The 23,013-nt window shown below is 41.3% G+C and overlaps 2 protein-coding genes across 2 annotated transcripts in view; both read right to left on the bottom strand.

Annotated features, from left to right (window-relative positions):
• The window catches only part of LOC119485102 (ras and Rab interactor 2-like), a 53,281-nt gene extending 46,669 nt beyond the window's left edge, over positions 1–6,612 (bottom strand). The window contains 1 exon segment of the mRNA XM_037764408.1: positions 6,374–6,612. The gene's annotated coding sequence lies outside the window, so the exon portion shown is untranslated.
• Positions 6,613–9,449: 2,837 nt separating this feature from the next.
• Positions 9,450–23,013, bottom strand: part of LOC119485537 (sodium/potassium/calcium exchanger 3-like) — a 72,257-nt gene continuing 58,693 nt past the window's right edge. Inside the window, exons 7-17 of the mRNA XM_037765180.1 lie at positions 22,530–22,604; positions 21,289–21,314; positions 20,367–20,420; positions 20,143–20,276; positions 17,044–17,204; positions 14,511–14,781; positions 14,254–14,420; positions 13,209–13,323; positions 12,944–13,056; positions 12,490–12,555; positions 9,450–12,114 (exon numbers count right to left, since the gene is read on the bottom strand). Of these exons, the coding sequence (XP_037621108.1) occupies positions 11,962–12,114; positions 12,490–12,555; positions 12,944–13,056; positions 13,209–13,323; positions 14,254–14,420; positions 14,511–14,781; positions 17,044–17,204; positions 20,143–20,276; positions 20,367–20,420; positions 21,289–21,314; positions 22,530–22,604 (1,335 nt within the window). The 3' untranslated portion in view covers positions 9,450–11,961. The remainder of the gene's footprint in view (positions 12,115–12,489; positions 12,556–12,943; positions 13,057–13,208; positions 13,324–14,253; positions 14,421–14,510; positions 14,782–17,043; positions 17,205–20,142; positions 20,277–20,366; positions 20,421–21,288; positions 21,315–22,529; positions 22,605–23,013) is intronic.

The raw sequence follows: 23,013 nt of genomic DNA, 5'->3' as shown, positions 1-23,013 counted from the left end.
TCGAGGATAGAAGGTTAGGATTACTTTCACTTTTTCCATGAGACGTTTACGGACCTTCTGTCAGTCAAACACCAGCCTGACCGACAGCCTAACCTCTAATCACAGCTTTAGGAGTCTTGCAATAGCAACATGCAAACGCTCAGAATCGCCGTCAAACAAATCAAACTTCATATATATAACTGGAGTGCCACTGGACTAAATCATGGTGAGAACCCGGCACCAGCACCACCCAGCCAAACTACTTTCCACATTAAAGGTCAACGGAGAAAAAGCCTGGGCTGTTTCCTCTGGGCTACTCCCCTTTAAATTAGTACCAGGAGCCCTGGATCGAGCCACGGAAGGAGGCGGGGTCTCTACATAACTTCTATTTTGGAGATTTAAAAGGAAGAGAGGGAGGAAAGAAGAGCACATAAGGTGGGAGCTTCCAAATGAACCGAAAATAGTCTAATTACCAGGATTATAACAGTTATTGCTGAGTCATGGAGGAGATATGAAAGACAAGCAAAGGGTAAACCAGAAAGATGATTTGAATTACTTCGGCCCAAGCCTGGCCGTAACCAGACAGGATTACCAACCAGGCAATGTGCCCTGCGGCCCCAGAGCCCCAAAGCAAGGCCTCAGGTAGAGCGCCGTGCGTTGAAGCAAATTTTCATACTGGCCAAACGTTGTATAACGCACTAATAGCTGAATCCAGAGTTATTTCCCTTCCTCCGTTCATGTGAATGAGACCCAGACCGAGGCTGGAGCGAGGGCTGGGAGGCGGGGTTAAAGGAAACGCTACTGTACCTGCTCCATGGGCCCAATGAATGAGGAAGATCGCCAGATGATCCGGGTACTTTATCACTCGGCAGTCGAGCCATTTTGGCCTCATGTGTCACTGAGCATCTCTCATAGAAATTAACTGGAGCCCGCCTCTTTACATTCCATGCCCCAAAGGCCTCATGCTCACTGTGTGGCAATGACATTGTGGTATTTTGATTTAGTGTAAATTTCCCTGTGAAGGGGGCTCTCATGTATTAATATTACATTCAAGTCTAAGATCTAGGCATCCACTTTTCTAAAAAAAAAAAATACAGGGATCTTGAAAAAACATCCTGGATGCTGCACTATAAAGACGACTTTTAAGCTATTTCCCCGAGACGCAGCTCCTACACAGGGAGCTGGAGACGGCATTTTGACTCTTCTCAGAGTCGAAGCTCAAAGACACGACACACACGATCCTGGAGTCACGGATAAACATCAATAAATCCACTGAGAAATCACAGAAAGAAAGATGCCTCTTATAGCTTCAGATCTTTCCTAATAATCCTGTTCAGACGCTTTCTTCAGTATCAAAGGTAACCCAGTGATTTTTGTCCGTTTCCATGGTTACAGAGCAAACAGGAACTGCCAGTAGCTAATGCAGCATGCCGCAAATGCCAAACTAAACAATTATAGGCAAAAAAAAACAAAAGCAAAGCTCAAGGTGAAGCCCAAAGCAAACTCACCGAGCCCATGGCAACATTCTTCCTCTTGTTTGCATCCCCCAAAGCATGATGGGAATTGTAGTTACAATACTTGTTCATCCCTATAGGAGGGACGAAATCTACCTGCGGAAATATAAGTTTACCCAAAGAAATCCTTTGTTCCAACTGATCACTGTCATTCTGCATAATAATTAGCCATGTGTTTCTGTTTGTTGCATGGAGAGTGGGTATTTTTGGAGCCCTGGAACAATGGCCGTTTGTTTTAGGGGTAATGGACTGTCAGACCAATGGGGTTTTTTTTCGGTCCAATGGGACATTTTTGTGACTATTGGTGTTTCGGAATAACAATGGGCCGTCCTCTTCTCAATACCCGATAATGTATGACGAACACGACTACATCAACAACCAAATAAAGGACAATATACGGCTTGAGATCGCCCAGTAGCCGGGATAGGATGAAGATGGTAATGTAGCTGATATGTACTTGTTAATATTATATGTTGGTCACAGAACGGGGCTAAACCATCACATTTGGGGTCCGATTAGCTTAAGTATTGTGTAGGCAGGATTGACGATGTTCTGCAGTCTACACTATTTGTTATATTGGTTGAAATGGTCTTTACACCCCGACAGCGATCCATTACTGACGAGCTCTGAAAAAGGACCGGAAAAGAGCCGTCATCTGTAGCTGCTGTAATCCTGTAAAAACATCTACCAATCACTGCCTCGCGGTCCGCTTGGAAAGAACCAATCAGATGCCTCTCTGCCTCCTTGCTGGTACTCTACCCTTGGCGCGCACCAGCCTGAACTCAAAGCGTGTCGCTGCCGCAAAATTACTGGAGAATGGAAGAGAAAAGTCAGCCCTGCAGTAGCACTGCCGCGGTTAGTTGTCATGAGGTAGCGTTGTTGAGTTGAGGTCCTCTCTCCGCTCTGTGTCTGTGAAGTAGTTACAATGTGGCGGTGTGCTCGTGCATGTGTGTGTGTCCCCGAGGAGACGGGGGGGGTTTAGACGGAGCGCCTGAGGCGATGCTACTTTCAGATTATGCTAGCTTTCCAACATCATCAACCCTACCTTTAATGTTCTCTGTCTGGATAGGTTTTTGTTGTTTGGACACTATTTGGGGGGAAACTCGTTGCGGAAATGGAACACGGCAACGCGCATAGTTCACACTGGCCCCGGTGTGCATATTTGTAAAATTCGCATGCGGAATTTCCACATTCCCACTGTAATGGCAATTTTCATATCTGCAGTTTAACACTGTACCTTTAGATAATCTCAGGGCCTCCCATAGGACAGTGACGTGACATTTTAGTTCTCTGTAACTGCAAACAACAGATTGCTGAAATACTTGTTATGTCTTGTGATGCTCTGTTGTCTGCTGTGTGCTGACGCATTGATATACTTTCTATCCTTCTCTTCTTTTCTTCTTTGCACTTATCTTCGTGTTATGCTTTAAATGTATAAATACTGACTACTCTTTGTATTCGGGGCTCACTTGCCACAGTCCACAACAGGTGGCTGTGCTCGTGAGTCCATCTGCAGATGCTTTAGTTATTAATGTATGCCCTTTTTATTAAATTCACTGAAAGACAAGTTGTTACGTTGGTTTGTGTCTTGTTTTAACAGAAACTGCCACCACACCACGCTGCATTTTTGCATCGCACTAGTGACAAACGGCTTTAAATCCTGCTGTTTGACACGGATGAAAGAAGCCATATTGTCCAATATGACCATTAATTTCAATAAGGGATTTGCTCACTAGCATAGTCTGAATTCATGCATAAAGCTGATATTGAGTTCAGTTAACAGAAACAGGAAAAGCGGAGCTCCAGTTGGAGGTTTCCGCAGCTAAATGGAGTGTTTGATTTCATGCCCTGCGGCAGGATTACAGCAGACATCAGTGTTTCTCCTGTGAAAGCGTTCAGTGTTAACATCCCCCACGGGGACCGTTTACTCTCACACCGGCGGAAACTTGAGTTGCTGCTTCCTCATCTAGCCAAGATGACATCACTTTTCATAAACCTGCAAAGTTCTCGGTTTAACCTTGAACTTGCAGAGAGAAGTGGTTTGATGGGAGTTTACTTACTGATCACAGAAACCACAGGCATGTAAAAGCAGATCAATCTGACACATCTCTCTAAAGACGATAAAAACAAAAGCACCAGAAAGAGTAACTTTATAAGGTCACTGTGGACCAAAACACCATGACCTCCATAACTCTAATCAAGTACTGACAAGTTATTTTTTATTAAAATACCTCACTGCTGATGCATTTCCACATAGCAGCATGTAACCAGAGCTCTTCGTGCCAAAAAGCCCTCGGTTTTTCAGTGAAGCTAATCTCTTTAACAGATTCCAAAGCAGCTTAAATGAGGAAATTGGCTCTTTTATACAAAAATAAACATCTGCTCACTGCTAAACAAGAAGTGAGCTGCAGAAGTGTGTGATATATATGTCGTCTTCAGTCAGGTTCAGACGGGTCTTACATATTTCTACATCACCTCTCAGAGCAGTGAGAGCCAATGGGGAGATGCTGCGACATGTTGCCACTACATACTTTCATGCGTTCTTTAAACTTTGGGTCCTGAAAGTGGAATAACACCAGTGAAATAAACAAGTAAAGGACTGTATGAAAATGAATAGAGGGTAGGATTGAGGAAGATCTATGTACTTTTTTCTTTTTGATGAAGAAAGGTAAGCCTGACTTTTTGGGTTAGCAGAGGATGGTATTCTACTTAAGTTTTTATTTTCAGCACAGATATATATATTTTAGTATTATTTATTTTATAATTATTATTATTATTTTACAATCCAGGGGTCGGGACAAAATATTTCAGTCCATCAGCAGCCCAATTCATTCGTTCAGTGACTCTTATTTAGAAGCTTGAGTTGCAGTATTATTCAACATTTTGTTGGGTTTTTTGTCAAAATTTGGGTAATGTATAATTCCACTTCTAATGTGTGCATCGGTGGAAATTAATATTCCATCAACACATTAAGGTTTAAGTTGGAGTGCACCATCTTGCAGTTATTTATGCTTTGCCTATTTTAGTTATTAATAGGGCTGTCAAAGTTAACACAATAATAACGCGTTAACGCAAATAGGTTTTGACAGCAGTAATTTCTTTTACGCTTTAATGCTACTCGTGGTTTTTAGGTTGTATTGGGCTCAGTTTTAAAGCTAGAAGATACTGGCATCATATGAAACTAGAAAACCTGATGAATCCATCGGTACCAACCAGGTCATACTAGCATGTCATGAAGGAGTTAACAAGAGTACTAAATACTTGACAAATCTCCCTTTAAGGTACATTTTGAACAGATAAAAAAATTTGATTAATTTGTGATTAATTGCGAATAAATATTTTAATCAGCCCTAGTGTTTGTCAAATTTCGGCAATGTATAATTCCACTTCTAACGAGCACATTGGTAGAAATGAATATTCCATCAACAGTTGGAGTGCACCATCTTGCAGTTAATATGCTTTTCCTATATTAGTTATTAATAATGGATAACGTCCAGTAGGGTCTTGTTATATTTATAAGTGAAAGGTAAGGTTTAGCCCGCCTCCCCTCACCAATCATTTTTGTACAGTCCCTTAAAACTGATATAAAACTGCAGTATATGGTTTGGGAGTTGTATAACCACATAGAAGTCGGCAAATCCAGTACTTTGAAGTCCCGGTCTTAAATGTGTGTGATATAGCGTATAGCCATGCACATGTATGTACTTTTACTAGAAACTTTATACTGTCAGGAAATACTTGAGGTATTTGGGCCAAAAAAGTAGCACAGTCTTATTTGACCTTACTGAACTCTAAAGGTCCCATATTGTAAAAAGTGAGATTTTCATGTCTTTTATATTATAAAGCAGGTTTAAATGCTATATAAATACTGTTAAACTATCAAAACGCTCAATATACGGAGAAATACACACAGCCCGTATTCAGAAATTGTGAGTTTGAAACAAGCCGTTAGGATTTCTGTCCATTTGTGATGTCACAAATATACAATTTTTAGACCATTACGAGGTTTTAAACGTAAACATTCTAAATGTGTCCCAGTTATTTCCTGTTGCAGTGTATGTGAATTATATCAGCTGACAGGAAGTAAACATGGACCCAAACTGTTGCCTAGCAACGGAATTCCATTGCAATTCCATTGAAATGCACTAAAACGGAGCGTTTCAGACAGAGGGTAAATACAGGTATATTCAGGCTGACAGTATGAGGGAAATAAACGTTTTTTTTAACATAACTGTATGTAAACATGTTCTAGTAGAAACATAAAATACAAGTATGAACCTGAAATTGAGCACGATGTGGGACCTTTAAAAATGCTGCTGCTGTGACACAGATGGGGGGGGGGGGGGTATCATTCAACACCTAACATGCAGAAAACTCCCAAAGCTCCCTGCTAGACATTCCAGCTGCTCGACTGTCCACAAGTACTGAATGCAAAACTGAGATTGTTTTTTCTGAAAGTTTTCTCCTAGCAGAGCTTTTCATGAATCTCTGTCTGCAGCCTTCTATCGGTCTCATCTCTCCTTCTATCGGTCTCATCTCTCCTTCTATCAGTCTCATCTCTCCTTCTATCAGTCTCTTCTCTCCTTCTATCATTCTCAGTCTCTCCATCTGACTGAATTACAGCTGTGGTTTGATCCATTTAATGGAGTGAAGACTTTGCAACAGGCCACTTCTAACCTTGTGTTTCATAGTCTCTGCAGAGTCACTCTGGATTATAAAATCTGTTTCATTCTACTTCAGATTCCTACAGTTACAGAGACCTTCAGATAACTCCCTCTCATCAGAGTTGGACTCAGTGTCTCGATGTATTAAAGCTCTTCCTGCTGGTTAGAACCGGACCTGATGTTCTACCGCTGCAGAAAGACTAAAACTGTACTCACCTTACAGTTGCTTTCTTCAACACTAGCTCGGTACCGTAGTCCGGTTCTTATCCTCCGTGATGAGGAGCAGTCATGGCCGTTGCGTTGCGTCGTTGCTGCGCGTTTTCTTTGCTTCTCTCTCCGGTAACCGGTAACACCGAGGAACCTCACCGTCCCCGGACTCGCTCGGTTACATGGTTTACCGTCGGACGGACGGAGGGCAGAGTCACGGGTCGGGATCTGATCTGAGCACTGAGGAGGAGACAGACTGACCAGAGGAGTAATATGACGCCACCACCTGATTGGCTGAGGAGGTGATGATGATGTTCACCTTCATTTCTCATATTGTTATGAAATGTTTTTTCATTAAGATAAGAACTTTATTAATCTCGAAGGAAATTCTTGTGCCAGAGATTGCTCAAAAATATAACAAAATTACAACAAATTCAAGTGTATACAATAAAAAAGTGCTATTTCTAGCACCAGTGCCTAAAAGAATAACAATTAAGTAAGATACATTTAGTAAAATAAGTTTATAAGATAAGTAAAATAAAAAAGATAAAATAAGCTAAAAAAACAGAAAAAGAAGTAACATTGCATGTGATGAGAGAAGAAGTAATATTGCACATCTTGGACATTAATATTGCACACAATTATATAGAGAAATTAGATAAAAATATTAGATAATATCCCAAACATTTTTAGGGTTCAAGCCCCGTAGGTTTGTGCCTTTTTATTATTATTATTATTATTATTTAGCTGACTGGAATGAGCTAGAAACATGAAACTTGGCCCAATATCTAGAAATGATGTGAATGTGCTTCCTAAGAAATATGACTCCAATCGGCCACATGGTGGCGCTGTAATTATAATCAAGCCCCCAGGAAGAGCGCTGGTTGTTGATCCTAGTTTTCGTAGTGCCAAAACCGTGGTACTACAACATCTGTGTCTGTCACGTGATGCCATCGGGCCCAAAAATACTTTTTCCCATAGACTTACATTGGGAAAGTATGACGGAGTATTAGGGCCACATTTAGGGGGGGAAAAAATTGGAGATTTCTAGATTAAAGTCATAATATTACGAGAATAAAGTCAGAACTTTATGAGAAAAAAAGTCGTAAAATTACGAGAATAAAGTCGTAACTTTACGAGAAAAAAAATTATAATATTACGAGAATAAAGTCATAAATTTAGGAGAAAAAAAGTCGTAATATTAAGAGAATAAAGTCATAACTTTACGAGAAAAAAAGTTGTAATATTTGGAAAACATTACCAGCAACCAATAAAACGGGCAAGAGGACATAACAACCTGAGCCTGCTTCTGGACGGGTAGCAGCTGTTTGTCTCGGTTTATTTCTTCGGAATAAACGCAGTTTCTTGCACAATCTTTTCAAGGTCCTGATACTGATGATAATGTGGTGCTGATGTGCCAAAAGATTAAGTATTTCCTTATTTGTGAAACCTAAACTAAAGATGCTCCACGTTTCTCATTTTCACACAGGCGGCACGAAAGAGACGTCTGTAATTCAGCGGAGACATTTTTTTTGAGGTGAATCAACTTCCCAGTATGAACACTCTAATAGCTTTCATTTAAATCATTAGGTCCCAAAAGTTAGTAAAATGCACTAATAGCTGAATCCAGAGTTATTTCCCTTCCTCTGTTCATGTGAATGAGACCCAGACGAGGCTGGAGCGTGACGGCTGTGACCCCGTGACCGAGTCATGTGACCGAGCGGACGCTACTGCGTCTGCTCTATGGGCCAGATGGATGCGGGAGATCGCCGGATGATCCAGGTACTTTATCACTCGGAAGTTGAGCCATTTTGGCTTCATGCGCCACTGAGCAACTTTCATAGGAATGAACGGGGCCCCGCCTCCAATGCTGTATCCAGTTCTCTTAATACATCCATGGTCCAGCTCCATGTGCTCTAAAAAAAAGCCTCAATAAGCATCAAAGTCCTTCTGACTCATGGCCTGGCTAGATTTTCTGCCAATTTGAATTTTTAGAAAAACTAATTTTTGACATCTTCTCCTAAACCGTAGGTCCGATTGCTACCAAATTCTTCTGTGGTTTATTACTGGACTAACTGGCTGTAATTGTATATTTGTCATTGTTCATAAACAAGTAGGCTAACTATGGTATTAAAATGTATATACAAGCCCTGCAATTACAGAGTTTCCACATAAAAAACAAACTAGGCCTACAAGTATTATTGCATAGAAAGTTTGATGATAGGCCTACTATAGAAATGTTCAGACACATGTACAGTATAATATTGAATATATGAATAATGTTATCATTAAATATTAAATAAATAGGCTTACCTGTAGCCTGTACTATGTGAATGACAGCCCCCTCATTTGCATTATGAGGCAGAAATGCATAAAGAAATGTATAAAGAAATGCATAAAGAAAAGAGTACAGAAATAAATAAGTTTGGGGAAATAAGTGAGGGGTGAAATACAAAGAAAAAAACGTGCATAAATAAATAAATGCTTAAATACATAAATAAATACACACATTTAAATATAAATATAAAATACATACAAGATAAATGCAAAAATAAATAAGAACAATAAATGGAAAAAAATAAAGATTAAGTGCAAAAATAAATAAATAAATTTAAGATTAATAAGAAATAAATACATAAATAAATAAAAGGGAAAATGACACAGAAGAGTAAATAGATAAGGATATTAATGCAAAGTTCAATAAATAAAGAAGCAAATTAAAACATGAATATCAATTTATGTCACAATTTATCAATTAATTAATGGCTACATTTGTTTTTAATATTATTTTTGGTGTATTTAATGACATATTTATTTATCTATTGAGTCATTTATTTATGTATTCATTTATTTATTTAAAAAAAAAGATCCTGTAAGTCATTATAATAAGAAACTTACTCAAAATAATGACTTAGCATCTCAAAATAATGACAAACTTTCTCATAATAACAAGTTAGTATCTCAAAATACTGAGTAGCAGTATAATATACGTGAGACATTACTGTTGTGACAACTTGCTGTCAAAATAAGGAAGTTGATGATGGAGTTATCGGTCCAGTGAGCAGCTCATAAAGACATGGGAAAGTGTGTGTGTAAATCAGTTTATTGCAAGAAGACCACTGGGGGACAAGGCCAACATCTTCATCTCTCTCTCTGGCTCGGAGCTCTGCCCAGAGGTCCTCGTCAACAAAAATGAGGATTTACAAACAATTCCAAAGACATGAGCATAAAACGACATTAATTAGCTGAAAACTAACCGTTGTAGGCCTACATTCTAAATACAGTATATATCTCAAATATAACTGCTCATCAGAAGTTATTCCAACATCTGTGTTCCTAATAGCATATCCCTCTGATATGTACAGCATAATCAAGACAGTGCCTTTTTTGATCTTGGAAATGCATTAAAATTACACACAAAATAATCTGAATTATGAAAGAGGCATGCAAAACAGATCAGTATTTTATCTCTACGTAGCCTACCTGGAAAATATACCCGAAACCACTTTCTACTGAGTGTGTTAAAATAACAGCCGTCTCTGAAGACAGTACCACAGCTCTACAGCGCTCTCCTGTGGCTGCAGGAGGAGCGTCAACAACCTATAGGAGGGATGCTTTGAATTAATCTGCAACTCTATTTAACATGAGATTTCTCTATAAGAATCCTTCAAGGTTAAAAATAAAAATACATTTCTTCCACATTTTGTTTGAACACATGCTGAAACAGAGTGGCAATACTGTTGACGAAGATGTTTTTTGGCTCAAACACAAGCAGGAGAATGGCCACAAGCGTTGGTTTTGAAGCCTCAAATACAAAGGGGGATGGCACGAGAGTTAAAGCACTGTGTTTAAGAAACAATGTGTTGTGAAAGTTCAAAGGTCGGTGTGCCATCCATCGCTTCCTTTTTATCTGAAAGTGAATCTTTCACATCCACGATTCATCATCACTCAAATCAACACACGAGGAGAATAGCAACACATTCCACCCATGTGATAAAGATTTAGCATTTTCAGTCCATCTCCACGGCAACTCAACCCCTCCGTCCGAGCATCGTCGTCAAACACCGCCGTGTTTGTACCGACATACAAACGTTGAAATATCTTTCCAAACTATACAAAAACTTATAAATTATAAAGTTCTATTCTTAAATATAAACAACATCAAGTCAGTTTCCAGTACTTAGATTATATATTAGGTACAGTACATAGTACAGCTCCGTCGTCAGAGAGCGGAGGACCTTCCGTTAAATACACTGTACATGATCCGAAGGGCTGAAACTGGTGCTCAGACATGATCTTTGAATAAATTAATTCATAAATAAATCATGATTATGTCTTTTCCAGTAACAGTGATTTCCTTGGTTCCCCTCGAGACTGTGACACACGTGTACACACACACACACACACACACACACACACACACACACACGCACACACATACACACATGCATGCACACACTGTGCACTCAAGCTGACTCTTAAGTCCAAATCTAAGACTCATTTTACTCCTATTCTAAAAATACTTTTGGCTTTAAGAAGTAACAATGTTATACTCAACTCAGAGACTTAAAAACTAATTCTGTAATATGTACAAGAGGTCTACTGTCTAGAGGGAACTTTAAATTCAGTAGTTCTATGTTTACCTGTAGACGCTTTGCCATGATAGAATAATAATATCTCTAATCAATAAAGTGACAGTGCTGGATGCCGGTTCCAGGCAGATCCCTTTTCCTATGTGGGTTTTATTAAAAGGAAAATAAATCCCACATGTACTGGGTTTAGGCCTGTAGAGAGACAAACAAACAAGAATAGACTCTATGTGAATAATAGTGTGTTAAATATCTAGATTCTCTCTGTCAGTGCAAAGCTAGAATTGACTTGTGTTAGTACAGCATGCTCTGTCGGCTGGTACCGAGCATTGGGAGACATCTCGAAGCATCTCCAGAGTATTACCGGCAGACCAAAATCGCTAAAGTGAAACATACTATTTATTGTCACTGTCATCGGATCGTTCAGCTTGGCAAGACTGATCCAGTTGTGCATAAGAGAATCCCATAAATCAGCTAATATTAGTACTTATATAATCCTCAATTATATACAGAGAAAGCCAGTTTTTACTTAAAAATACCTTAATCGTGTGCTTATATCCAAACTTGTACAAAGAGTAACAAACAATCCAGCTAAAAGTCGCTGTTAGCGCAGGATTTCTCTCTCTTTTCCGCCAGTCAGTCAGTTACAGTAGCAGCTTCTTCACCAACAGTAGCCTAACTGTCGGTGTTAGCACAGTTAAGTTCACTCCGGCCAACCTGTCGGTTCACGAGACGATCGGCAGCAATCTCTGCTGCTGGGACTTTCTGTTCACGCCTCCCGTCCGGTCCCCAAAAAGAAAACTTCCGGTGTCTTCTGTCTTGTGTGTATTGCACCAAAGGTAAATCATACAGAGCTCTATTTCTCTATTTGAAAACAATAAAAGGTAGGACTTGGTTTCAAGGAGCCGAGAAACTGGAAGCCAGGTGAGGTTTCCTCCATTAACCGGAGGAAGAAGACGACGAAGAAGAAGAAGAAAAAGGAAGAAGAAGAGGAGGAGTGTCTCGATGTCAGTGGATGTCTCGACACATAGGGAGGTTGACGAAGATGAAGACGTTGAACTCGATGAGGATGGAGAAGGATAGAAAGATGGCGTACAAGATGATGCAGGCCAAGCCCAGTCGCCAGTCCAGAGTCCATTTGTTCAAATGGACGCCGAGAACCTGCAGACAGGAGGGAGAGAGAATGAAGAGTCAAAGGGAGCGAATCTTGACTACAGTACACAGGAAATGTAAATACTGAGAGATCAGCAACATTATAGACCAGGGGTGATCAACCTTTAATATCTAAAGAGACATTTTAGGCAACAAAAAAAAAAATCTGTCTGGAGCCGCAAAACATTTGAAATAAATATATAGTGACCGTTTTATAAAAATAACTTGTTTTAATCAAATTTGCTCCATTTTTACCCACAGCAGCTTTAAGGTGCATTTTGAACAAATAAAAAAAAATGTGTGATTCATTTGCGGTTAATCGCGATTAACTAATATAATCGATTGACTATAAAATCTAGTAAATTGTAAAAATCTGGTACTTACTGTGACGAATACTGAGGCTAGCAGGAGTCCGACAGAGAATATGAGTCCTCTGCTGTTAAGATGGATCTGAAGAGACAAACACAGAGATTACAGTGTTTTTTTTTCCACAGGGGACAGACTGTAAAAAGGCAGGTCGAAACACAAGAAAGACTCTTGCTATGTCCTGACCCACACAGAATTACATCCTGTATTTATGACTTTTATCACACCTATTCCTAATGTCTTTTTCTCGTGTGAAGAGTAATCAGCAGGCCAATTAACACATAATATCTCCTCAGTGTAAGGTGATAAACTGTTCACAGTGCCCCAACAAATACTGTGTGGGTGTATTTGTGTACTGCTCTGCTGCACTGAATATTCCAGACTGCTGTCCCCGTCCTTCACAGAGCTAGCTCCGTTCTATTCTGGTCTAAGTCCTGCAGAATCTCCTCCGGCTGAGCTGAGAAGCACTCACGATGGAGCCGTAGTCGATGCAGAGGGTTTGCAGCATCCAGGGCAGGCCCAGGCCCACCAGGATGTCAAACACATTACTGCCTATGGAGTTGGAGATGGCCATGTCTCCCAGACCTGAGGCAAGGAGAGCAACACTGTCAGGTCGGGTCTGCACACAATCATGACAAGCAATGTGACGCCACTCCGTCTCTTAACAGGCTTTGTTTCACTCACAAATATTGATTTCAACTTCCTGTGTGTGCGTGTGTGTGTGTGTGTGTGTGTACCTTGCCGTGCGACTATAACACTAGCCATGCAGTCTGGGACGCTGGTGCCTGCTGCTAGGAAGGTGATGCCCATGATGACGTCTGGAATGCCTAGAGTGAAGCCGATCACAGTCACCTGAAAGCAAAAACACGTAGTTCAGCTGTGCAGTGAATCAAATAATGACTCCGACTGAAACATCTGCAATATCATTCCAGCAGTATAACAGTTAGTGAAAGAGTGTTATGCTAACAATCCTCTTTCTAATGATTGAAGGGATTGTATGTAACCTTTCAAACAAAAATCATTTTTTATTGCCAACGTGTGAACAGGTTGTAACTTAACCTAAAAAAACGAGACCTTTCGCAACTTTCTGGGTTTCCTCTAACGGCCTGTAGACCGCTTTTAATGTGAAGATTGAGTAGAATGAGAATAGAGCCGCTACTCCTTTGCGTTAAAAGGAGCCAGCTGAGGTGGTTCGGACATCTGGTAAGGATGCCCCCTGGGCGCCTCCCTAGGGAGGTGTTCCAGGCACGACCAGCTGGGAGGAGACCACGGGGAAGACCCAGGACTAGATGGAGAGATTATATCTCCACACTGGCCTGGGAACGCCTCGGGATCCCCCAGTCAGAGCTGATTAATGTGGCCCGGGAAAGGGAAGTTTGGGTCCCCTGCTGGAGCTGTTGCCCCCGCGACCCGACCCCGGATAAGAGGTTGAAGATGGATGGATGTTTTCATCTGCAAAATTTAGCGCAACTTGGCTCCGGTCCCAAACAAACTGTAACATGATACAGTGTGCGTATTCGTCATTGTGCATGCGTAACTGTCAGAAAGCATCAATAAGAGGAATTTATAGTGGCGGAGGCATGAGATGCTAAAGAATCGGACAACTAGGATGAAACTATTGAAGCATTTCTTTCAAGAAATCAAAGATCAGGATCAAATCATTTCTGTACAGTCCCTAAAAACTAAAACTAAAAGCTTAAGTATTGTGGAGGCAATTCTAACAATCTTTAAAGATCAGGATGTGTTTTCAGGGTGTTGGTCAGTGAGACCGACTGTACTGACCATCCAGACCATGATGTAGGAGAGACCAGCGATCCAGACGGTGGCGGTGAAGAAGGAGACCATGAACCATCTCTCCCAGCGCCGCTTGGAACAGTTGGGCACGGTGAGGAACAGAAGCAGGGACAGCGGCCACATTACAATCCACTTCAGCTTGTTACACCCCCCAGCTGGAGGGAGGAGGACAGATAAGAGGGGATAATCAATATGATGATGTTGCTGTCAGTGATCATTCAATTTGTGAATGCCACGTGCCGTACCTGGAACTTTGAAAGGCACCAGGGGGCCGTTATCGTCGTCCTCTCCCTCTCCTTCCTCGTCGTTCTCATTGTTCTCATTGTCCTCATTTTCGTTCTCCGTCTCGTTCCCGGACTCCAGTCGCTGAAGTCTACACCTCCCGTTCAGCCCCTGCTCAGCCCCGCCCATCCCGTTCTCTAAGCCCCGCCTCCCCTGAGCCCTGGCGGCGGAGTCAGAGTCGCCGTTAGTGATGCGGTTGACTCGAGTCTCAGTGGTGTTGATCACTCTTTGTCTCTGGAAGTGATTATCGAACATTATTATAGACAACATCAAAGGGACAATTGACCCTGAAAGTCCAGAACACATATTTGTCCTCTCACCTGTAGTGCTATTTATCCGTCTAGATTGTTTTGGTGTGAGTCAGCGAGTGTCGGAGATGTCGGCCGTAGAGATGTCTGCCTTCTCTCCTATATAATGGCGCTTGGCTTATGATGCTCAAAGCGCAAAAAAATTACATTTGAAAAACTCAAACACAGCGACCTCACTTTCTAGAAATCAGGACCAAAATAATCTACAGATCTTGTTATGAGCAGTTTCATGTAGGGACTATTTTCCTTCTACCGAACTGCACCTGCCAACTATATCACCAAAGAGAGTATGTTGCTAAGAAGCGAAAGTCAATTGATCGTTCCATTGCAATGTCAGCGCCCAGCAGCAGAGTTATCTCCGCCATTTTGGACTGAAAGCGACTACCGGATGCCAGTAAAACGTCCGCCTACAAAGTGCCGTACAATAGTAAAACAAAATTATTGTCATATAACTAATGTCTCTACTGAAATGGCCTGTGTTGAACAATAAAAATATTATGGATATACATACTTATAACTTATAACTATTTACTCTTTTATTTATTTATAAAACTTTTTTGCATGGCCGCTTCCCAGTGGAGCATAAAGTGAGTAAGAAAAATCCAGCACACAGAAGAGGGTCCAATAGACCACAGACCATGGATGTAGAAGAGGGTCCAATAGACCACAGACCATGGATGTAGAAGAGGGTCCAGTAGCCCACAGACCATGGATGTAGAAGAGGGTCCAATAGACCACAGACCATGGATGTAGAAGAGGGTCCAACAGACCACAGGCCATGGATGTAGAAGAAGTTGTGTCCTGGTCTTTTGCCCTGCGTCTTAGTAAATAGCCAACAACTCCTAAAATTCCGTTGATGTCATGCTACTAGCGCTACTAGCTGCTGGCCGATAGCCAGTTGTTTGGGAACAGAGACGTTAATACATCCACCACGGTACAGGCTGACAGCATACAGCCCATGGGTGTATTAGAAGAAAATAAAACTGATGAATTACAGCCAATATATCCATTATTATTACAGCTAGCAGGAAGCTGGCAGAAGCAGATATGTCATATGAGCGTGCAGGGCGGTGCAGTCCCGTGGGTCTGATGCACGTTCATTATGCCGGGGAAAATAACTCTGGATTCAGCTGTTGGTTCATTTTACAACTTTTAGGACCTAATGATTTAAATGAGGACTATTTAAGTGTTCCTACTGGGAAGTTGATTTACCTAAAAAAAAAAAGATCCTCTGATTTACAGACATCTCTTTATACATCCATGGACACCGACTCTTTGGTGTTTTCAGTCCAAAATGACAGCAGCGCTACCGCGGCGCCATCTAGCGGCTGTTGTCAAAAATCACCAGAGTTTCGTCGTCTCTCTTTGCTTTTATACTCTTCGGTATCACCGTGCAGAAGGGAGCGTGCTTCTACTCACGGACGACAGGCTTAAGTATAGATGTGCGCTGCCTTCTGCTGTAGTTTGGTAGAAAGAAAATAGTTCCTACATGAAACCGCTGACAGCGAGGTCTGTGGATTATCTAGCATAACCAGGTCACGATTTCTGGAAAGAGACGTCGCTGTTGAGTTTTTCCAAATATAATTTTTTGGCACTTTGAGCACCACTATGGCCGATATCTCCAACACTCTGGTACTCACACTAAACCATCTAGATTGATAAATAGTATTACAGCTGAGAGGAAAAATATGTATTTTTGATTTTGGTGAGAACTGTCTCTTTAAGATATGACTACAATACCTCCATTGACACATTAGTACATTTTGTATTGCTGTATCAGATCCATTTGGAGTCCCAGTCAACTACTCAAGTTTGTTTTTACATATTAAAATTATAGAAATCAGAATGAAAAGCTTATATTTGTCTGAAGCAGAAGTTAATGCTTTTTCTATTCTTTCAGTCGAAAGCCCAATTTGGTTGTTTGGTTTGGATTTACATCCAGACTTCTGCAGCAGACAGGTGCCTGAGAGAGACAATGTTGGCTGTAATATCCAAAAGAAAATTCAAACATTCATCCGACTCCTTCTTGTGTTGAACCCAGACAGAGTTATTTAGTTTGTATTTATGCTAAGACTCTGGTCTGGCAGGGATTTTACAAAGTAACTTGAGTTAGCAAAACTTTTTTGCTTGAGGGTAGCTTTGCTGCTTTTCAACTTGTCCCAGTGTGTATGTGTGAGTGTGAATGTACCTCATTGATGAGCATGCGAGAGGCCATGGTGAGGCGGGTTCTGGGGGAGAAGTGACTGGTGATCATGATCCTCATGCCGGCCTCGGAGAAAGACAGCTGGTGGGGGTACGCGGACAGCAGCTCGTCCACCATCAGCACAGACGGCTTACTGTGGAAGTTAGCTAGAGTGAAACAACACACACACACACACATTCATCTGAATGCAGTGCTAATCCACCTGAAAGCACAATTAGTCACCAGTCAAAACGATCATGTGAGAGTGATTTTTAAATATATTGCTGACGTTGTCTCATTACTGAAAGAAAGAAACGGGCCTGGGTACTTGTTTGATTGAGTCTGCTCGCACTGCTGACACTAGCTCACATGCTAATCAGCATCTAAACTGACTGATCTTGCAGGTGGTATCAATGGCTGGAAGCAATTGCAGCACCAACATTAACAATGCCAGACATAGTAGATTAATGTGATCATTCCCCCCCTCCCACCAAGGCTATACACCGTCTACCAACCTCGATCATACCCTACCATCCCAAAGTCCTGTCAGAGAGGCGTGCATGAACACAGAAATGTAAGAGCTTATCTCCCCAAGACGGATTTCCTCTGCAAAAATCTGAAGATGTGTCCAGTAGTCAGCCAGGTCCCTGATGGCTACTGTGGGGACCATTTTGACGCTGCACATTCAAACACATCCAGCCCGTCCACCATCTGCTGAAGCAACTGGTTCTCTCTGGGGCAGCGCACAGACAATCAGATGCAGAACAAGCTGACAGAGCAGGCTGTGCTGAAGCCAGTTGGAGACTGGAGGGATGTGCGCGGTCCTTAGCCAGCATCTTGAGATACTCTCTTCTCTTAGCTCTTCTTCTTCTGTCCCATACTGTACTTTGCCTTTGAGGGCAGAGTAGAGAGACAGAAAATGCAAACACTAGAGTATTCAGTGGAAGTGCTGGGTGGCAAAAAAACCCAGTCCCTCCTTTTACAGTAGAGGAGATTTTCCTTATCCTTCTGGTGGCCGGTCCCACTGAGCCAGACAGACTCTGGTGCAGACCATAAATAAAACCGTGGCATAGCCAAAAGGAATTGGCAACATGCCTGGTAGGGTATCATGCTATGCGGGACATTGAAAGCAACTCTCCTGCTCACAAGGAGGATTTATAGGCAGACACACATCCGTCTGCACCAACTGTAACCTGCCACCGTCAACTGGGCCAGCAGGGAGACTGCTGCATTGCTCTGTAGAGCGTCCTTGTCTTTGGTCCAGTTAGCAGAACCAGATGCACGGTGGACAGGTGAATGCTCTGGTGTTGCTGAGGGGCAGGCGTTCATTCAGACTCATCTACACATTACAGAGGCCAGTACTACGATCTGGTTTAACTAACCCTAACAACCAAGATCCCGCTAAGCGGTCCTACGACGCAGGTTATCAACTCGGTAAATCAGCCCAGGGTTCCTCAATCTGGCTACGAGCGCGCTCACATGAAAGGGGCGTGGTTTGCAGCATTTGACCAATCACAAACATGGACACGTCTACTGTCAGCAGAGAGGTAGGCCTATATTATACAAAACAAGAGCAAATTATAATATTAGACAAATATGAAGAAGCTAAACACATAATCCTAAAAGTAACACAGTTGAAGCTGCCAAATGCAGGAAGGACAGCTGACAAATGACAAAGTTGCCAATGTGTGAATGCATAATGCGTAACAGACTTTAAAGTAACGGAATACTCAAAAGTCAGATATATTCGTCTAGATGGGGCAGTGATATTTTAAAAAAACTTTCAGATTATAATGGATGAATAGATTATACTTCATTATGCCTTTTGGTAATGATGTGGCGTGTGTGAGTATGTCAACCTTCTTTCAGCTGCGTCCCCGTCTCCGGCGGTGTGAAACGGACTTGAGAGCAAGTAAAAAAATAAATAGAAAAACATAATTCAAGGCGGTGAACACCCACAGCATACAGCCAGCTGTCCTTCCTGCATTTGTCACTTTAAACTGTGTTGATTTCAGTCTGGATTACGACTTAAACTTCTTCGTATGTGTGTAATATTATCATACAATCTGAGCTCTGATTGGTCAGTAGGTGGTGCTTTTATACCAGTTGATCTTTTATCTGGAACATAACCTGCTCTGGAGTAGGTTAGGTGTTCAGTAACTGTTACCATGGCGATCTACCTCGGTAAGAAGTGAACCATCGTCGTAGGACTGAAAACCATGCAGGGTTAACCCTGAAGTTACCTCGTTAACTCTAAATCCTGCTTCATATATTATCTTATACTGCACTATAAATTTTACTCTTATGTGTTATACTCTATTTTAGCTTCTATTCTAGCTTTTATTTTTAGCTTGTTTTTATTTTCTAATCTTTAACGTTTTTATGTTTTTATGACTGTTTTAATTATGTCTTAATTTTGTATTTCTGAATACGGGCTGTGTGTATTTTCTCTGTATATTGAGCGCTTTGATACTTTCACAGTATCTATAAAGCACTTAAACCTGCTTTATAATATAAAAGACATGAAAATCTTACTTTTTACAATATGGGACCTTTAATGTTCTTTTGCACTTTGTCGCATTGGTCTTGAATGGTTGTGTAAAGCACTTTGAATTGCCCTGTTGCTGAAATGTGCTATATAAATAAAGCTGCCTTGCCTTCATAGTACAGGCCTCTGGAGTTTGTCAAAGTGGTACGAGCAACACTGGCTTGGTCTGCAGCTGGATTGTAGGTTTCCTCTAAGAGTTTCTGCATGGAGGACCAGGAGGTGGAAGCTCAGCAGTGGGCTTCATTAAGTAGGACAAGAGGATCAGGCATCGGCCATCGTCTCACCAAGTACACAGCCCAACAAACGGACAACTTGGTGCAGCTTTAGCACTCAGGATCTATATGCTGGCGATCATCCCAGGACAAAGCAGACAGAACTTTGTCGATAAAGTCATCCTTGACTGTCTTATCCTGGAGCTGTACAAAAATAGATGAGGCGTGTTGCCCCAGCTGCCTTTATACTTATGTAAATTTCAGTGCGCAGAGATTAGCGGATAAAACCTACAGAGTCTTGTTAGAGGACAGAGCCTGTGTTAAAAACGGAGCAGATCACGCTACCTTTCTTGAGCAGGACTGCAGTGGCATCGCACGTGACATTGTCCTCCAGATCAGTGCTTCCTGTAAGCCCGTTGGACAGATTCACAGAGCTCTTCTTTCGACGGTCAAAGTAGCGATGTGCCCTGCCATTAAACCTGCCAATGACAAATGAATGAGAAGAAACTGAATGCAGCTGACCAGTTCACTGAAAGGCGTTAGCTGTTTCCGATTATGATGACACTCACTTCATGATGAGGATGTAGACTGCATACATGAGAATCAGGACAAGAGACTCCCACCTGCACACAGACACAAGGTCAGTAAAATGTAAAGTCATTCAGTATTTAAAAACCCATACCGGTGTGTGTGTGTGTATGTGTGTGTGTGTGCGTATACATACAGTATATACATACACACACACTCATATATATATATATATATATATATATATACAGTACATACACACTCACATATACAGTATATACTGTATAATATAAGTAAATCCCCTTCAGGGAAATGAGAGACCCCGACGCGGAGCATCGCCCTGTTGGGGATTCTTTCACAACAATGACTGGCTCGCTGTACATTATCCCTTACATCAGGAATCCATCGGTATCAACCATGTCATACTAGCTTGTTGCGAAGGAGATTAAATAACGCTACAAACTTGTGCTAAATTTTGGCGAGGAAAAACTGTCATGGTCAGTTTCAAACGGGTCCCGTGGCCTCTGACCTCCAGATATGTGAATGTAAATGGGTTCTATGGGTACCCACAAGTCTCCCCTTTACAGACATGCCCACTTTATGATAATCACATGCAGTTTGGGGCAAGTCATAGTCAAGTCAGCACACTGACACACTGACAGCTGTTGTTGCCTGTTGGGCTGCAGTTTGCCATGTTATGATTTGAGCATATTTTTATGCTAAATGCAGTACCTGTGAGGGTTTATGGACAATATTGATCACATTGTGTTGTTAATTGATTTCACATAATAAATATATACATACATTTGCACAAAGCAGAATATCTCCCCACTCCCATTTTGATAAGAAGATTAAATACTTGACAAATCTCCCTTTAAAGTACATTTTGAACAGATACAAAAATTGAGATAAAAATGAGAGAGAGAGAGAGAGAGAGAGAGAAGACAAAATATCATTACTCACCAGCACACCTGCTCATCGTAGATGAACTAAAGAGGCAAGACAAAGAGGACACAAAAGGACATTAGGTGGAGGCAGTAATTGAAAGTGAAATTAATTCTGCATTTCAACATTTAAACCACTAGAGGGCGTGACCAATCCAGAGCTCAGACAGCAAGAAGAATGGTCCAAGCATGACCTTTTGGTTCATTGGATTTTATTTTGAAACCACTCATGCTGCACACTGAATATGTGAGGTCATGGATCACGCTGCGACACAGTGTCAAATATCACAATGTTGCGATTGTGCTGCTGATTTATCTATTTTTGTGTGCATGATATGAAAGGACACATAAGCTGGCCAATTAAACGTCACAAAGACGAAGCAAAATATTTTAATACGAGACCACCTGCAAATTATTTGAATTTTCTTTGCGGCTGTCAGTACAGCCTCCATGTCAGGAAGTATTCACATCCTTCACCAAAAGTATCCATACCACAACGTAAAAATACTCACTTACTACTCAACACTTAAGTAAAAGTACACAAGAATTGTCAGCAGAATATACATAAAGTATCAAATGTATAAGTATTCATTTTGCAAAATGACCCAATTCAGTGTTATGTTCTATTTATTACATTATTGGATTATTATTATATATGCATTAACATTAAAGATACTACAAGGAGCTTTCCTATATGACCTACATAAGCAAATGAGACCAAGAAGATTGACTACTTCTATATGGTTATTCTTAATGCCTGTCCTCCAGTTTGTGATTGTTGGAAAGACTAACGACGACGGTTTTGGTGAGTTTTATTTTGTTTCTGTCCAGTTTGAATGAAGTGTTTTGAGATGCTCCGCTGCCAGAACAGCTGATCTCAACATAAACAAATAATGTTACACGTGGATGATGACGCAAATGTACTCGGGTACAGAACAGCTTTACTAATGTGAAAGCTGAGCAACGAGGGACTGGGGAGGGGAGGCAATCGTACGCGGTACGTATCGATCGTACCAAATATGAAAACGCCCTTATAGTGATGTACAGCACCGTTGTGTTTTTACTGATTTTCACCTATCTGCAACACTGCTCAGGCAGAAAGTGCACATTAGGTATTGATACCAAAGCTGAGAACCATAAACTGCACTTTCAAATTGGCCTTTTATGCTTTATAGTAAGTGACAGCAGAAGTATTTGGGAATCTCTGACATCTCCACACACTTAATCATGTTTATTTGCATGTGAGTAATAAGCTCTTACCACAATGAGGGCCGTGATAGCAAATGTGTAATAAATTGAATCTCGGAGTAGAGCCCAATGAGAGAGCTTCACTGCCTGCAAAGGAAAAAAAACAAACAGATAAACACACTTACAAAACTATATATGCAGCTTCAATCCATACACTTAAATAGCAACACTTATCCTTGCTGGAGTTTATGCAGTACCGTGATACAGAAACGCCTCTGACATCATTACCATACTGATGTAAACACAGGAGCTCTTGAATTGACCTCCTTGAATCACAGTCATTGAAAAAGCCAATTGCAAGGTACCATCCTACGTAGGGAAGGTGCCGGTGTGTTTATCGACTTTATGTAATCAGATACAATGCAGGAGCCCACGACGCAGTGACTAACGCTGCAACACTCTCCCACACGGCGCTCGCACTGTATATGCGTAAGTGGAGGGTCAGAAGTCACATCTTGAATGTGCCACTCCCAGCTGTGGAATCGTTTGCCGCTGC

Source organism: Sebastes umbrosus, chromosome 3 (assembly GCF_015220745.1).
Source record: "Sebastes umbrosus isolate fSebUmb1 chromosome 3, fSebUmb1.pri, whole genome shotgun sequence".
NCBI lineage: Eukaryota > Metazoa > Chordata > Actinopteri > Perciformes > Sebastidae > Sebastes > Sebastes umbrosus.
Note: the sequence above shows the minus strand (reverse complement) of the source record. Positions and strands in the feature narration are given on the sequence as shown.